Genomic DNA, 18,365 nt, shown 5'->3' on the forward strand with positions numbered 1-18,365 from the left:
AGGTCTACGTGCGTGCTATTCAAGCAAGATGATATCCCATTGGTAGTGGTCATAGCGCTTGTGATATTTTTACTCACCAGATGGGAAACGTTGGAGTAAAATGATAGTGCTTATAGGGACGTCTTTAACTTACTGGCCCTGGACCTTGCGTGGCTTGCGAGTGAGATAAACACCCAGTTTATCTCACCTTAGTAGCCGTAGCTATAGTCTCAGCTCACCATGAGACAATGGTTGAAAACGCTGGTCTAGAATGATAGTGCCTTGCTCACCTCGCTAATCGCGCCGCATTTTGTTGTGGTCGATCATAATATGGCCTGATACCGGATCGGTATCCACCTGGTGAGACAAGCTAGACTAGAATCTTGGTCGTTAACTCACCTTATCGGCTGCTACTAATTACGCCGCTTCTTGTAATGGTGGTTGTGGCGATCATGATGGGAAACGCTGGTCTAGAATGATAGTGCCTAGTTTACCTCATAAGCCGCTTCTTATTACGGTGTTTATTATGGGAAAGATGGTACCAGGTCGCTACCTATCAGATGAGAAATGCTCAGCAGATGGAATTTCGTCCAATGACCCCAAGCTACCCATCCTTATCGCTCGCGCGTAATTATATTGCTGTCGCGACTGTGCGACGGGCGCCCGCAGTGAGTGTGCGAGCGCGAGCGATAAGGATGGGTAGCTTAGGGTCATTGGACGAAATTCTATGTGCTCGGCGACCGGATTTTAGCAGATCATACCTCTAGAAACTCACCCAGTTATTATCCTCTGCTAGTCGCGTCGCTTCTTGTTGTGGTGGTCGTGGCGTCAATCAAGACTTGATGGCCCAGTATCATGTCGCCATTTATCAAATAGGTAAAACTAGTCTATAATCTTGGTTATTAACTCACCCAGTTATTATCCTCCGCTAGTCGCGCCGCTTCTTGTTGTGGTGGTAGTGGCGTCAATCAAGACTTGATGGCCCAGTTTCATGTCGCCATTTATCAAATAGGTAAAACTAATCTATAATCTTGGTTATTAACTCACCCAGTTATGATTATCCTCTGTTAGTCGCGTCGCTTCTTGTTGTCGTGGTCGTGGCGTCAATCAAGACTCATGGCGCCATTTATCAAATAGGTAAAACTAGTCTATAATCTTGGTTATTAACTCACCCAATCAGTATCCTCCGCTAGTCGCGGCGCTTCTTGTTGTGGTGGTCGTGGCGGTCGTGGTGGTCGCGCTTGCGGCCCGACTTGTCGGCGCGCTTGGCCTCGCTCAGGAACCGGTCCAGACCGAACGGGTCGAAGTCTGCGTCGGGTTGGGTTCGGGACTGTGGACAAATATAGTCACGTTAATAAATACATAGTTACGCATAACCGATTTAATTAAACCCGCTTATTAATAAATACATAGTTACGCATAACCTTCAGTGATTTCATTAAACCGCTTAGGCCCAATTCGACCAAACTTTTATCCGAGAATAACTCCAAGTGACCATACGTCTACACTTAAGTGACCATACGTCCCGCTTTGGGCGGGACTGTCCCGCTTTCAGACTGTCTGTCCCGCTGTCCCCCGCAAGAGCAAAAACGTCCCGATTTAGCTTTAAGAATGCATCTATCGTTTTTAAATGTAACAACAGCGGGGGCGACACAGGGAAGAGGTACAAAAAGTGCTGCATTTACTGATCACGCAAGGGTTTATTAGCAGTGGTCAAGATACGAAAGTCTTTGACGAGTTTGCACTTATTTCTAACTTTATAACAGACGAAAAGATCTCTGGCTGGAATGTCGAGAATGTTTCTACTGAAAACCGTTGGCTCGAATTATTCCAGCACTTTAGTACCAACACTCTTGATGTAACAAACTTTTCCATACGACTTATCGAGTACGTTATGTGTCTGCCAGGAAGTAACGCACCAATCGAAAGAGCTTTTTCTCAAATGAACAAAATGTGGACGAGTGATAAAACCCAGCTAAGTGTAGCAGTACTAATGAAAGCTATGTTGATTACGAAAATAAATATAAATAAATCATGCACTTCCATAGTTATCTAAAAACAAGATACGATATTCTAAAACAAATTTGTTCCGCCGAAAAATACAAAAATACGACTTAGAAGTCACCCCACTACATAACTGTTTTGTGTTTAGTGCTTTGATTTGTGTTATTCAATCTTCTATAAACTTGTAAAACTCCAAAAACTTTGTTTTGTTTTATTTTATAATTCCGCAGGTTTTTTTTAGAACTATTCCTCAGTTGTCCCGCTCTGGCACAAAAAATAAATGGTCACGTTAGGTATATAGTTCCAAAATACTGGACTGTCCTGTCGATGACATTGACAGTGGGGCGCCACCGTCAATACCGGATCGCTGGTTCAGATTTTTGCCATGTTGGAAACCATATAGTTGAACGATGGTAGCGCCCCCCTGTCATTGAGTTTGGCGGGACAGTTCAGCGTGGGTCATCATCATGGGCACATTGACAGTTTCAGTATGGTAAATATGTCAAAATGTAAAATAACGAACGATTTATTCTGAGATTAATATTTACTCTTGATTGGTCGAATCCACCCTTAATAGAGCAACGAAACTGCAACTTTTTGATGATTCTGATGAATGAAACTGAAACTGAAAGTTTCAAACTGGTCGCGTCATGTGTGGTCTCTTAACGGACGCTATGGCAGAAACTTAGATGCAACTCAAAAGTAACAAGCAGTTGCAGTTTCGTTTCACCGTCTGTTCTGGGCCTTAGTTACAGGATGTGGTATAATGTAGTTACTTAAACCTATCACGAATGTTATTTTGCAGACAGCCTTAGTCAAAAATCAAAATGTCATACTTGTGTTATTTTGTGTTCAAAAGTGTAGTGAAGTGATATTTATAAAAACATTTCATAAACACTTCACTACACTTTTAAACACAAACAGCTTTGGCGGCTCCAAAGCGTCTTGAAACCTTACGGGAACACTTGTTTTCATGAATTCCATGAAAAATCAATAGAATTATAAAACATCTGTGTTCTATTGTTCGAGTTATATCAATTTTCCACTTGACAAAGGCACAAATAAACCTTACGGCCGGTTCACACACTGTTCTCCGTTTTACTGTTCCGTTTTATCGTATACGTTTTTTTTCGTCGATGGCGTGTAGTTGTATGAGCGACTTCACACATGACACAGTATTCTGTTTACAGTAATACATACATCGACGAAAAAAAAACGTACACGATAAAACGGAACAGTAAAACGGAGACATGTGTGAACCGGCCGTTAGAGGTATGTTTCCCATTAAATAAAAGAACTATACAGACCGGTTCTTCCCTCGGCGCGGGCGCGTCTTTCTCAAACTGCACGGGCCCGGCGCGAGCGTTTCCACTGCTGGTGCCCGCAAACTCTTTGTCTGCCACGAACCTGTAGCAAAAGTTAACTAAATTAGACAGATAAATAAATGTCCATTTAATGTGGATGACTCTCTTGATTGGCAATAATATTTAAGGCGAATTGGCATCCAAGAAATATGAAATGTTACTACTATTGGAATGGGACCCAAGTAGGTTAGTTTTTATCCCGTTTTTGGAAGGGTGCGATAAAGAACTTCTGTGAGAAACAGAAAAAATATCAAATAATAATATTCTTTCTGGATCTTTAATTTTGGGCACGAAATTAGTCCATCATATAAGTTTAGCTTCACGGCGCAACTATATGATGATTATTGTCAGGTATAACTGGTAGTAGAAATATTTTCTCAGAAAATATAGATCCTTTACCCAATACCGGACAGAACAAACGATCCACGAAACAATAATCTAAGTACGTCTAATTTATGTAAAAACTAGCCTGAAAGAAGCAAGCCAAAGGTAATATTAAATAATTCTGTTGTCTTGAAAACAGTCTATACGAAGACTAGTCCAATACGGTACCCCTGTTAAAAAGGTGGGAACTAGAGGTAAGATTAGTTCTATCAACAAAAACAAATACAATAAAAATACAAACCTTCTAGTATTGACAATAGAGTCGATATCTCCATAGTTGTCCTTGTCAGCATTCCGCGACGGCCGGTAGATGTGCGAGCCCACGTTGTCCTGGTTGCGCCAAGGCTTATCGTACACGTTGTACGCTTCGTCGTCGCCGTAACCTGGAAATTTAAGTAAATAATAAATTATACAGCTTAAAGTATCAGTGTGGAATGGATCTACACTGGACTTAAGGTCGTGTAAAGTTTAGTCAAAGTGAAAGAGATTAGCCAAGGATCGGGCTGTGGCATGATGCATAAACTGGGCTGATAAATAAATAAAGTAGTACACAACATCAATAAATCATTTCGAATTTTCGAAGCACGATTTCTCAAAACACATAAACAATTTTTTTTTTACAATTTTTGCTTTCTGCTACAATCTACAATTTGAAGTAAGAAAAACGACTAAACCATGGGAATTATAAAGATTCAAAGATCTTAAATATTTGCGGAAACAAGTTGGTACGAAAGTTGTGTTACAATAGAGAAAGGTGCAGCTTATCACATGGTATAATAGTGCATGATGTCGGAACCCTCGTACAGTCAGTGTCAACTAGTTCATGACACCAAAAGTGACCAAAAAGTTCGCAACACGTCTTTGTTACAATTGGAATGAGGTTGTGTTGTCGACTTTTGATTCTGACTGTACAAGCCGACTCACGCTTGACCAGTATTTACTCACCGCTGTCCATGCCCTTGCTGTTGTTAAACAGGCGCTGGTCGAACATGCCCTCGCCGCCTTGTGTGTTCTTGGCCGGGAGCCCTAGAGCGATCTGTTCAGAGATGTCACGTTCGCGGTCCTTGGCCATTTTGTTTCTGGAAGGAATATAAAATTATGGTTAGAGAGGTGGAAATATGGAAATACGGCTAATCATGAGTTCCTAAAAGTATGGAAGATTACGAAGAAAAAAAATGCCAGAAGTCTAGAAATGCAACCAAGATGGCAAGTTGGTTATGTGGGAATCTCCCCGCCAGAAAATCAGAACCTACCCAATAAAAACCGTCTGTGTCCTCCTGAGACCAATGAAACGGAGCCGCGAGTTAATGTGCTAACCTAGACATTTGTCTGCGGCTACCTATGGCTCCATCTGGAGCGGTGAACATCTCTGGCTTCGAGGAGAATAGTGGAACTGCTTTCTTTCTTTCTTCTCTTATCTCTTATTTGCTCGGCACGCAACATGGTCCTTCGAGCCGGATATTTTCTCATCTTACCTCTTGTCCGGCGCAGCCCTAGCCAGATTTCGCTCTCGCTGTCTCTCTTTATGCCGCTCAGCACGCAGTTTGTCTCTCTCTGCCACGGTGAGGCCGAATACAGAAAGAAAGCTGGAAACTTACCAGCGCTTGTCAGCGCTGGTCCGTTCGTTAACAAAGGAAGCAAGTTGAATGGCATTTTATACAGCAGCGTCCAGCGCTGACCAGCGCGTGTTGAAACTTTTTGGCGCCGTTCAGTGCTTATCGGCGCGCGTTCATATATTTTCCTGCGCGGGTTAGCGCTGTCAAGCGCCAGTAAGCGCTTATAAGTTTTCAGCTTTCTTTCTGTATACGGCCTTAGGCCGGACTCGTGCACTTCTGGGTATTCTGGTTAAAATGGTCCTTCGAGCCTTATTTTCAAATTTTGTCTGATCTTACCTCTTGTCTGGGCAGCTCTAGCCAAGTTCCTTTCTCGCTGTCTCTCTTTATGCCGCTCAGCTCGCAGTTTGTCTCTCTGCCACGGTGAGGCCGGACTCGTCGACTTCTGGTCTAGTCAGCATGGTCCTTCGAGCCGGTTTTTCCAATTTTGTCTGATCTTACCTCTTGTCCGGCGCAGCTCTAGCCAGATTCCACTCACGCTGTCTCTCTTTATGCCGCTCAGCACGCAATCTGTCTCTCTCTGCCACGGTGAGGCCGGACTCGTCTACTTCTGGTCTAGTCAGCATGGTCCTTCGAGCCGGATTTTCGAATTTTGTCTGATCTTACCTCTTGTCCGGCGCAGCCCTAGCCAGGTTCCTTTCTCGCCGTCTTTCTTTATGCCGCTCAGTACGTAGTTTGTCTCTCTCTGCCACAGTGAGGCCGGACTCTTCGACTCCTGGCTGTCCTGGTTAACATGGTCCTTCGAGCCGGATTTTCGAATTTTGTCTGATCTTACCTCTTGTCCGGCGCAGCTCTAGCCAGGTTCCTTTCTCGCTGTCTCTCTTTATGCCGCTCAGCACGCAGTTTGTCTCTCTCTGCCACGGTGAGGCCGGACTCGTCGACTTCTGGTGGTGCTTCCTCGTCCTCCGGCGCTCGGATACCTGGATAGAGGACGCTGTTAGACTAGGGTAGAATATGTTCCTTTTCTTGATGAAAAGGTTGCTCTTATTCTTACTGTTATTAAAATGTCCCCTAATGCTGGTAATATGGTCTACCTACAGTGAAGCGATTATGCTCAGTAGATGCTCTGTCTAATAAAAATTAAAAAGCAATCAAATGAATGTGTAAAATTGAAACGAGATTTTTACGCGTGGTCTTAGAAGTGAGTTAACATTTTCTTGAACTACTTTTCTATACCTAATCCTGTAACGCTTTGTAGGTCTGTATAAATATAGTTGCTACAATATTTTTATGTGACTCATTTAGTGTCTCAATGCAGTTCACCCTGACTAAATAGTATCTGAATAAGCTCTGTGGTCTCTGGTCTTTTAGCAATTGTTAGGATCCCATACACAAAGGGTAAAAACGGGACCCTAATATTAACGTCGCTCTGTTTGTCGCCAGGCTGTATCTCATAAACCGTGATAACTACACAGTTGAAATTTTCACAGATGATGTATTTCTGTTGCCGCTATAACAAAAACTAAGCCCTGTGTGCCCTATAGCTGCTTTCAGACGATAACATAACAAATTCTCACCAGCTCTGTGATCCCTGGCCCTCTGCGCGAGAACCCTCAAATGTTCTTCTTTTTTCTCCTTCTCTCTTTGCGCTAATCTCCTTTCCAGCTGTGCTCTGGCTTCCACAGCTTCCCTGGCCTTTCTGTCAGCGATGTACAACGCATCGGCGAGCTTGGAGAAGTTCTCGTTGATTCGCACTTGCTGTAACCCTCGGCCGTCCGCTGCGAGCCGCTTGTCGAGCGGGATTGTGTAACCTGGGAGCAATGAGCACTGATTAAGACATTGGATAAGTAGACTTGGTGATTAGTAATCATACCCGTTGGTAACCATACTAACCATCGTCGGCGATGGAGTTTTCCTGCGTGAGCAAATCAAAAATATAGACCAGGTTATCAGATATATCGCGCAGAATTCGGTATTTGACAACATTCCCCAATAATTCTAAAGCACAACTTTTATAGAAATATACTTTATTCTGATCATAAAAACTTAATTTATTTAAATTACCAGTAAAGGATGATGGGCACTTTTCTATGGAATCTGGGCGTAAAACCAACAGAAACGTAACTACTATTATTTGTTAGGACTTAATAATAACTACCAAAAACTCCCGGGTTTGCTTGGAAATTGACATAATGTGTAATAGTAATAGGTGCTTTATTGCGATAGATAAAAACTTTATAGATATTTTGAAAGCATGTCCCATATAAATGAATCAGACATTTATACATCCGAAACAAACAAATAAACGTTTGTTTATGTAAAAAAAAATATTAATATACTTATCTACTTACATTTTAAATACATTAAGTTATTTATCCATTATTATGTCCAACAGTTCAGGAGTGGGGCCAACAAATGGTATATTTAAACCATGTTCTACATTATAAGCGTAGGACCATAATACCTAGGTAGGTACCATTTAGAGAAGGGACATGAACACAGTCATGTTTCAAGAGGATTTCTACCAGTTAAGTTGTAGTGTTGTCGCATAATCGATCACGGATCGATTATTAATCGATATTGCCAAATATCGATGTATCGATTAACAATTCGATTAATCGATTTTATTGATTACCATCATTACTATCATTTGATTGTTAATTCAATTCCTTATTTTCAGAAATATAATCGATTATTGCAATCGAATAATCGATTATAATTTATTCGGTATACATACTTACTAAATCGATAGAATCGATAGTAAGATATGATACAATACTCTCAATATGATCGATAAAAGCAATCTAATTGACCTAATACTATTTTTATTACCCTAATGTGATGTGAAATACTATGGAAACTTTGCATATTCAACGACCTCTATCTCCGTATCCCCGCGTATTTCAGGTTTGTTGTCATACTATGTAATGAAGTACTAGTATTAAGCTTTAATTTAGTATACTTTTTGTTTCTGTTGGTTTAACCTTAATCCTTTAGATTTTTAGTTGCATTGTAATTGAAAAAAGTAGTTTAACCCACTTACTCCTACCAGGCGTTATAACACCGCTAAAAAGTAGTTCGGAATATTCTCAGATAAATTATAAAAATATCGAGAATTTGTTTACTGTTCCTTGTATTTTCTTTTCATTACGAATCAAGCTGTAATTGAGTATGTTCGATATCGCATATTTGCTTTATTTTGTTAGTTTTTTATTATTTTGAATTCTGTTGTTTAGTTTTGTGCAAAAACGTCTAATAAAAGGTAAGATATTTCATAAACTTGCTAGTAATGCCTCAGATTATACTAGTTATTATTTTGTGTACTACTGTTAGCTATAAAACTATAAACATATGTTTTTGAAAAGTTTTACATTTTTGAGACTTTTTATGACAAAATTACAATCGGTGTTTTAACACCTGGTCGCATAATCGACGTCTAACCTGTATATTAATTAAAAGTTTAGGCCACGATATAAAAGACCGCTGAATTAAAAAATTAAAAGACGAATTGTAGACGTATTAGAAAACATTGACGACGATGCTCAGATACCGAATTACATAGCAATTTTACCACCAGAAAATGCTAATATAGAACCAACGGATGAATATTCTGGTGAAGAAGACCACGTTACCTTACAAAATCTTCCAGGTTAGCCTGGTTCCGTTTATCTAACCTGGAAGATTTTGTAAGGTAACGTGGTCTTCTTCACCAGAATATTCATCCGTTGCTTCTGCATTACTACTTATAGCGTGTAAGTTTTCTATTGCTATTTTTCGTGAACTCCAAGTTTTCAACTTAGAGCCGAGGCAGAAGTACAGTACGACAAGTCTTCTTCAGATAAAGATGATAACAGTCCGATCTCTGAATTTTTTAAAGTAAGACGAAATGAATCTAATGATGTCACCAATGCAATTAGTTTTTCTGCCATGAAAGTAACTACCGCAATCACAATTACAACAATGAAATATAGTGCAAGTATCTTCTGTGAAAGTTCTGTGCCAAAGTCATACTCCAAAACAATATTTATGAAGAATGGCGCCACAACCAGGGTCCACGTAGCTTACATCCCTATGTACTACTTTACTTACAAGTACTACACGCAACTGACATGTAAAATTCGCAAGAAAAAATCAATTTGGTGTAAAATATGCGCCACGTATTAAAGCATCCTAGGCTATGATTTATGTCTCTACCATCCTCCTACCTCCTCTGAATAAGATTTTGGTATTTTTTTAATAAATGAGTATAACTTACAACTCGTTTTTAACTCTTGAACCTAACAAAATCATAGTATAATTTTTTGTCGTAGTAGTAGTCCATTCTCCGACCAGGTGATAAAACACCACCCATTTTCCGGCTTTTCCAGTTGACCAAGAATTTTTCTAATATTTTTCTGTGGACACTTGACCTCTATTTAGAAACATACTAAAAATTTATAAAAATTGACAAGTATAAAAAGTTTCAGGAGTATCTGGGTTAAATTGCATTGACAAAGGCTAGTCAAACAAAATCTATAGGAGTCTCGTTTTGACAGTTTTAGTACGTTAATCGTGTCAAATAACCCTATTGAAGAGGATCGTATGACTTGCCCTCCTCCCCCTAGTTAGTCCAGAAGCTAGGTATGACTTGCCCCCCCCCCCCTCCCTATAGAAGTCGCTTTGAAGGATCTAAGTCACTTGAGGGCATCGAATCAAGGACTCACCTTTAGCGTTCTTTCTTCCTTCGATCTCTCTTCCTATCCTTCCTTTGATCTTTACTGTCAATGTGTCACTTTAAAGGAGCTGTCCCTTGAAGCATCGAATCAAGGACTCACCTTTAGCGTTCTTCCAGTGGCTGTGGCGGCACCTTACAGTTCCGCTGCTGCTTCTTATCGACCTATACACTGTCAACGTGTCACAAGCGGGCATCTTTTTTCCTTCGAGTCTTCCTGTCCTTCTTTTATTCTTCACTGTCAATGTATCACTTTAAAGGAGCTGTCCCTTGAAGGCACTTACCTTTAGCGTTCTTCCAGTGGCTGACACACGGCGGCACCTTCCAGTCGCGCTGCTGCTTGACGGACACGCGGCGCGGCGGCGAGTGCAGCACGGGCGCGGGCGGCGACGGCGCCGCGCGCGGGATCTTCTTGTTGGGGGACGAGGCTCTCTTATGATCCCTTATAACGTAGCCATTGAGGCAGAAGTTCTTAAGATTGGAGCAAGCAGTATTGATGGACCTCTCGGTGGACCGACTAAATCTTTGGGGAAGTCTTTATCCTACAGTCTTTTGGTTGGAACAGCGAAATAGGGAAGGTCGCGTTCCTGCCGCGCCAGAAACTAAAATGACCTGATGATATGGGCGTACCCAAGGAGAGGAACCCTGAAATTCGCTTTGAAGGATCTAAAGCATCGAACCAGGAACTCGCCTTTAACATTCTTCCAGTGACTGTGGCACCTTACAGTTCCGCTGCTGCTTCTTATCGACCTGTCAATATCTCACTTGAAGGCATCGAATCAAGGACCCACCTTTAGCGTTCTTCCAGTAACTGACGCACGATGACACCTTCGAATCCCGCTGCTGCTTCTTATCGACCTATACACTGTCATTTGAGGGCATTCTATGTTCAACAGTGGACGTCCTTTCGCTGAAATGATGATTTTCTTCTTGGTCTCTTCGCTGCGCCTCGTCAGGAATGCGCTGGCCTGCCTGTCACTATCGGGCATCGAATCAAGGACTTACCTTTAGCGTTCTTCCTTCCTTCGATCTGTCTTCTTGTCTTTCCCTTGATCTACACTGTCAATGTCAACTCACCTTTGGCGTTCTTCCAGTGGCTGACACACGGCGGCACCTTCCAGTCGCGCTGCTGCTTGACGGACACGCGGCGCGGCGGCGAGTGCAGCACGGGCGCGGGCGGCGACGGCGCCGCGCGCGGGATCTTCTTGTTGGGGGCGAGGGGCTCTCTTATGATCCCTTATAACGTAGCCATTGAGGCAGAAGTTCTTAAGATTGGAGCAAGCAGTATTGACAGACCTCTCGGTGGACCGACTAAATCTTTGGGGAAGCCTTTATCCTACAGTCTTTTGGTTGGAACAGCGAAATAGGGAAGGTCATGTTCCTGCAGCGCCAGACACTAAAATGACCTGATGACATGGGTGTACCCAAAGGGGGGCAGGGGCGATAGGAGGGGAAGTCGCTTTGAAGGAGCTAAATCACTTGAAGGTGTCGAATCAGGGACTAACAGAAAGGCCGCATTCCTGCCGCGCCAGAAACCTAAAATGACCTGATGATATAGGCGTACCCAAGGAGAGGAACCCACGAAGAAGTCGCTTTGAAGGAGCTAAAGCATCGAACCAGGAACTTGCCTTTAGCATTCTTCCAGTGACTGTGGCACCTTACAGTTCCGCTGCTGCTTCTTATCGACCTGTCAATATCTCACTTGAAGGCATCGAATCAAGGACCCACCTTTAGCGTTCTTCCAGTGGCTGACACACGGCGGCACCTTCCAGTCGCGCTGCTGCTTGACGGACACGCGGCGCGGCGGCGAGTGCAGCACGGGCGCGGGCGGCGACGGCGCCGCGCGCGGGATCTTCTTGTTGGGGGACGAGGCTCTCTTATGATCCCTTATAACGTAGCCATTGAGGCAGAAGTTCTTAAGATTGGAGCAAGCAGTATTGACAGACCTCTCGGTGGACCGACTAAATCTTTGGGGAAGCCTTTATCCTACAGTCTTTTGGTTGGAACAGCGAAATAGGGAAGGTCATGTTCCTGCAGCGCCAGACACTAAAATGACCTGATGACATGGGCGTACCTAAAGGGGAGCAGGGAGCGGCAGGAAGGGAAGTCGCTTTGAAGGAGCTATATCAAACTATCTGACCTCGAAACCTGACTTACCCCTCCCTAGTCTAGAAGCTAGATATGACTGCCCCCACCCCCCCTTCCTAGTTAGTCCAGATGCTAGATATGACCTCCCCCTTCTTGGAAGTCGCTTTGAAGGACTTAAGTCACTTGAGGGCATCGAATCAAGGACTCACCTTTAGCATTCTTCCAGTGACTGTGGCACCTTACAGTTCCGCTGCTGCTTCTTATCGGCCTGTCAATATGTCACTATCGGACATCGAATCAAGGACTTACCTTTAGCATTCTTCCAATGACTGACACACGGTGGCACATTCCAATCCCGCTGCTGCTTCTTATCGACCTATACACTGTCATTTGAGGGCATTCTATGTTCAACACTGGACGTCCTATCGCTGAAATGATGATGATTTTCTTCTTGGTCTCTTCGCCGCCTCGTCAGGACTGTGTTGGACCTACAACCTGTCACCATCGGGCATCGAATCAAGGACTTACCTTTGGCGTTCTTCCAGTGGCTGACGCAGGGCGGCACCTTCCAATCCCGCTGCTGCTTGACGGACACGCGGCGCGGCGGCGAGTGCAGCACGGGCGCGGGCGGCGACGGCGCCGCGCGCGGGATCTTCTTGTTGGGAGACGAGGCTCTCTGATGAGCCTTTATGAACTGATGGCCGTTGGGGCAGAAGTTCTTAAGAGGCGACCACGGATTGTCGCTTTGAAGGAGAAAGAGTCGCTTAGAAGGATCAAACTATTTGTCCAAAAAACCGGATTTGCCCCCCCCCCCCCCCATCCTAGGCCAGAAGCTAGGTATAACTTGCCCCCCTCTCTTAGTGCAGAAGCCAGGTATGACTGCCCCCCCCCCCCTTTCCTGGAAGTCGCTTTGAAGGATCTAAGTCACTTGAGGGCATCGAATCAAGGACTTACCTTTAGCATTCTTCCAGGCACATTCCAATTCCGCTGTTGCTTCTTATCGACCTATACACTGTCATTTGAGGGCATGCTATGTTCAACAGTGGACGTCCTGTCGCTGAAATGATGATGACTTTCTTCTGGTCTCTTCTCCACGCCTTGTCAAGACTGCGCTGGCCCTATAACTGTCACTATCGGGCATCGAACCCGCACTCACCCTTGGCGTTCTTCCAGTGGCTGACGCAGGGCGGCACCTTCCAATCCCGCTGCTGCTTGACGGACACGCGGCGCGGCGGCGAGTGCAGCACGGGCGCGGGCGGCGACGGCGCCGCGCGCGGGATCTTCTTGTTGATTTGGAAACGCGGCGGCTCCATCGGGTCCGATTGGGCTTCTACCATCCTGGAGGAGAAGAACGATGGTTATGAAGTCTTAGGCCTCAGCCTCGAGTTTAGCGGGCAGCGGCGCGGGAGCGGCAGGATCTTATGCGTAAAATCAAATAAATAAATAAATAAATAAATCTTTGGACAATTTCACACAGCGCCAGCTAGCCCCAAAGTAAGCAACTCAATGCTTGTGTTATGGGTGCTAGCTTAACGGATATACTACTTATATACTTTTTTTTTTTATTAAATACATACATATTATAAATATTTACACCCAGACCCGTCACAGAAATTAAAATTCATAATTTCAATTTCTGTCCGGCCGGGAATCGAACCCGGGACCTCTCGGCATAGTAGTCCGTTCTGAACCACTACACCAAACGGCCGACTAAATAGATAGACCGGTTCTCGAAAACAGCGGCGCGGGAGCGGGCAACGAGCGGGCAGCGCACTCCTTCTTTTGCCCACAATAAATCGAGCGTTAGGAATAAATTTGAATCGAAATAAAATTGTCGCCGTTGTTCAGACATTTCGTTTGCGAATAAAAACAAATATCTCGACAACACAACCCCGAACACAACACTTCGCCGCTAAAGCGCCGCGCGAGCTGCCCGCTTGTTTCGAGAACGGGTCTGCGTTGCCCGCCCCGCTCCCGCGCCGCCGCCGCTCCCACGCCGCTGCCCGCTAAATTCGAGACTGTACCGGTCAATGTGAATCCTGCCTAAGGTTGTAACCTTAAGTAAGTAAGTGTAAGGCGCGAGTCGGCGCCTAGCGCAGCGTAAAAATGCAGTGGAATGCGCGCATCTGAGCGCGTATCCGCTGAAATACGCTCGGAGCTGACCGGCTTCCGACGCGTGCTCGCGCATCCATCCAGATTAAAATATCAGTTAATCAGTTGTAAACAATGAGGGTTTTGGCGAATGAAAAATCCGCCAGATGGCAACACGTAGACGCGAGGTCCAAATGCTGCACGATTGGTTATTTTTGACATGACATTGACAGATATGTCAAAATCCACCAATCACGCAGCAGTCAGACCCCACATCCACGTCCCGCCATCTAGCGGATCTTTCATTCGCGAAAACCCTCATTACGACTCTAAGAACTGTTAATAAAATACTATTTTCTTTAGGCCGTATAAGTGCGTTAATCATAACAGGGAAGTTTTTGCCCAGTGGCGTAACTATACCATCCGAGCCCCGTGGCAAATTCTAGGGTTTTTTTCAGGGCAAGACCATCGCCCTGAAAAACGGTGAGGGGGGAGGGTGCGATTAGGAACTTGGGCCGAGCCCCCTCAGATCGGGGCCCGTGGCATTTTGCCAGCCCTGCCACCCTGTAGTTACGCCACTGCTTTTGCCCTGTATCTCACTTAATAAGATGACCAGACTGAAAGTAGAAGCACAGAGGAACTGGCCACTTAGATAGGTAATACAACAATGCTGTTCAAATAAGATTGTTGTTATGGCCACAAACTTATATCATTATGTAAGATACTTAACACAGAGGTGGATCGTAATAAAATCAATGGTTGTCAACCTCTGATGTTTTCCAAATCATATCTGTTAACCTAGAACACACCATTATATCGTTTTACCGAGAGATTTTATCGATTTTGAACAATATACCCAAACATTTATCGTCGTAAATAGACGATAAGATTATATTGCAGCGCGAATCCGTTTGCAAGAAAATATAAGGTTACAAATATATTAAATAATACTAATATAATAATTATTTTTATTACTCCATAACATACCTAATGACCCGCTGCTTAGCTCCGGAGTTGAAAGCGCCGCCTTGCTGCGCGGGCGTGTAGCGGATGTATTGCGCGGGCGCCTGCCAAGGAAAGGTACTATCAACGCGCGTAAATAATGGCTGTTCTCCGCTTATAGCAGAGATGGACTTACATCTAAACCCTCACTAATAAAAGGGCCGAATGATTTTTATTGGATGGGGGAACACGGACGGGAAGAGAAGAAATCCCCTCTTAAAAAAGGCAACAATAGCCCAAAGATGTCAAAGATGCCCAAATTACAAAACTTATTTGGTTAGGCCATATTCTGCTTAGAGCCCAAGTTTAACGGATCTTTTTTTTTGTCAAGAAATGCATGAATTTGCATACCCACTGGCCCGGGGGAACCAGTGGGTTATGTGAGGCTCTCCCTGCCAGATGGGCAGGGCCTACACACTAAAACCTGACGGTGTCCTCCTGAAGTCTTTGGGACAGAGCCGCGAGTTATTGTCCGAGCTAGACGGCCTAGAAATTCTTGGGCCCAGACACAGTAAGCTTAAAAAAAAAACTTATTTCAGTATCATCATCATTTCAGTCACAGGACGTCCAACTGTTGAACATATAAATAAATAATAATAAAGCACTATTTCAGTATGGTAACTGGTAAGTATTAAATATCTAGATTAATTAAAAATCTAACTCAAAATATCCAACTCACAGCTTTAGGGGCAGCTTTCACGGGCATAGCAGCAGATATCTTAGCGTTTGTCAACTTCTCCAGGGCAAGCTTGGTCTTCTCCGTAATATCTTGTATGTCATCATCGGTCGGTTTCTGGAGCGTGGGGTCATCTTCCGCCAGTACCTCGGACGGCAGCAGGTCCGTAAGTTTGGAGTAGATTATCTGTTGACAAATAAAAATGTTATTTTTTTAAAGATAAAGATAAATTTATTTGTTCAAACATGTGTACATAAGGTGTCAAGTCAGCATTTCAAATGGTATCAACATGTTGTACCTTTGCGGTGTACAAATTAAATTAAAATTTAATTTATTAAACAAATGTCTTAGGAAAAGCTATTAGTCTCCACAATTAATTGGCTACATAAAATGAAAATGCACAAGATTATGAGGATCTAAGCCATTGGCATATTTATTTATACTTCTTGCAGATAAGTACTGTACAGTGGCGGACTTAATACCAGGTGACATTCTCTGCTAGCCAACCACAGGTCAAGCTGAGAAAGTAAGGAAGTGCAAATTATAATATCTATGGTTATTTTACAGAGGAGCCATGATCCTCACATGAAGCAGCACTGGGGTTTAGTAACGTAGTGGTGGGCAAAACATAAACTTTAAATTAAGATTGACTTGTCTGTAATATCTGTTTTAAATAATCCCACCTGTTCGCGCCTTGCAGACGCGATGGAATTTTATAAATAAAACTCGGAAACTGCTTACTTCGTTGTATTCTTGAGACGTTACAATTTTGATGTTGTTCAAAACAAAAGTTATGTGACATTTACATTTGAAGTAGGTAGATATTGATATTGGAAAATGATTAGGCGCGAGTAGGGCCGCAACACCACCAATCATTTATTTGTATTTATAATTTATTTGCATAATATATTAGCAATATACAATTTCCTAACAGCTAACTACAACACAAACTACTAAACACATAGATTATGCATCATAATTACATTGATTGATTAAGTCATTACTACTTGTTAGATGCACATTCCAATACCAACCTTATCAGCGCTATGCCCCTGCCTAGCAATAGCAGAGTACTTGACGCGGCCCGTCTCATCCAGCTGCACGGCCAGGGCGTTTGACGTGCTTTCCTTGCCTCGCGCACCCATGCCCAGGGGATACTGGGCCACATGGATCTCGGGGAACGCACCTCCATCTAGAATTAGAACAAAAAATTCTTGTTTAATTTTTAATTTGCAAATATTATGGCACTTTTATAACACATTTGAGTGTCATGCGATTCATTGGTGAACCTCAAATAATAATCTATTATGCCTAGTGTCTAGGCAGTCAACGACTCAATAACGTAAGTATGCTCATATAAAAGTAACATTCAAAATTGAATGTATAAGTTTGTTTACTGTTTAGGTGATGTAAAAAGAGTATCTAGTTATTAGAAATGGCTTTTATTAATATACTTAAATAGTACAATCAACGGCACATCAGACTATAGAATAAGTTGCAAAATTTCAGCTATTGCAACTTATGAAGTCAGTGTTTAGATGTGCTGTTATTTGCAATTTACAACTGCAATCACTGCTATTTGTCGATACACAACTTTGTCTTTGAATTAACTGGTATTTTGGTGAAAATATAAGCATCGTACTTGGAACCAATAGAGTTCCTAACCCTTGAAATTGCTAAATTACCTCCAAAGTCCTCCTCTGCCCGCGGCACCCATCCTTTCCTCTGTCCATAAGGTGGCACACTTGTTTGGGACACAACCAACGCGCTGCCGACTCGTTTTGCCTTCAATTCATCATCTCGATCCCACACTTGCTGTGTCGGAGCTGGCAATAAGCTGAAATATAAAGTTTCTTAAGATTATATTTCAGTGCGCCAGTTTAGTAAATCCTTTATCACTGAACTTGTTACTCTTTATTATGACGGGTTATCGTCACATGAAAAGAGATAAACAAGGATAAAAGCTAATAAATTCAGAAGAACAACAATGTGATGCATGGTGATTTCCAGGTTTTATCTGCAGAGCTTGTGCTCTAAATCGTTTACCGAAACTATTACCAAATTTTCATATACAAATAAAGTAACTCAAAACCAATTTATTTAAAGCAAATAATGGTTAAAATTAAAACAATTTACAGAAAATAAAATACACACACCTCGTCAACGACGCCATTTTGGTGACTGCCGTATTGTCGTTCAGAAACTTTACAAAATTTTGATAATTGGTGTTCTGTGGGTGGACGAATGAAATTAATAAAAATTAAATCTCATATTTACCCTAGCATTTTGTTAGGTTAGTGAAAAGAGGAATTAATAGACTATTAATTAGCGACAAGAGATTTATTATAACATTTTTTTCAGCCATGGCCATAATTTTAATGATTGATTTCTAAACGAATGTAGATTTTTAAATAATACCGAAGAGCAAAGAAAACAAGAAATATACATCCTTTTCATAATGTTTTTAAAAAAAATATTATTTTATCATAAATTATTGAATTATTTTAAAAACC

At 42.7% G+C, this 18,365-nt stretch overlaps 1 protein-coding gene across 1 annotated transcript; it reads right to left on the reverse strand.

The window, feature by feature from the left end:
• Positions 1-1,132: 1,132 nt before the first annotated feature.
• On the reverse strand, positions 1,133-18,078 carry LOC135084618 (puff-specific protein Bx42). The gene is made up of 12 exons (XM_063979390.1): positions 18,009-18,078; positions 17,538-17,689; positions 16,887-17,044; positions 15,856-16,038; positions 15,162-15,241; positions 13,240-13,421; positions 6,862-7,095; positions 6,120-6,264; positions 4,677-4,810; positions 3,973-4,114; positions 3,291-3,390; positions 1,133-1,309 (listed from the first exon to the last, which is right to left on the reverse strand). Exons 1-12 carry the CDS (start codon positions 18,023-18,025, stop codon positions 1,169-1,171), a joined length of 1,668 nt encoding a protein of 555 aa, XP_063835460.1. The 5' UTR covers positions 18,026-18,078; the 3' UTR covers positions 1,133-1,168.
• Between the last annotated feature and the right edge of the window lie 287 nt (positions 18,079-18,365).

The sequence above is a fragment of the Ostrinia nubilalis genome, chromosome 26, assembly GCF_963855985.1.
Source record: "Ostrinia nubilalis chromosome 26, ilOstNubi1.1, whole genome shotgun sequence".
In the NCBI taxonomy this organism is placed as follows: domain Eukaryota; kingdom Metazoa; phylum Arthropoda; class Insecta; order Lepidoptera; family Crambidae; genus Ostrinia; species Ostrinia nubilalis.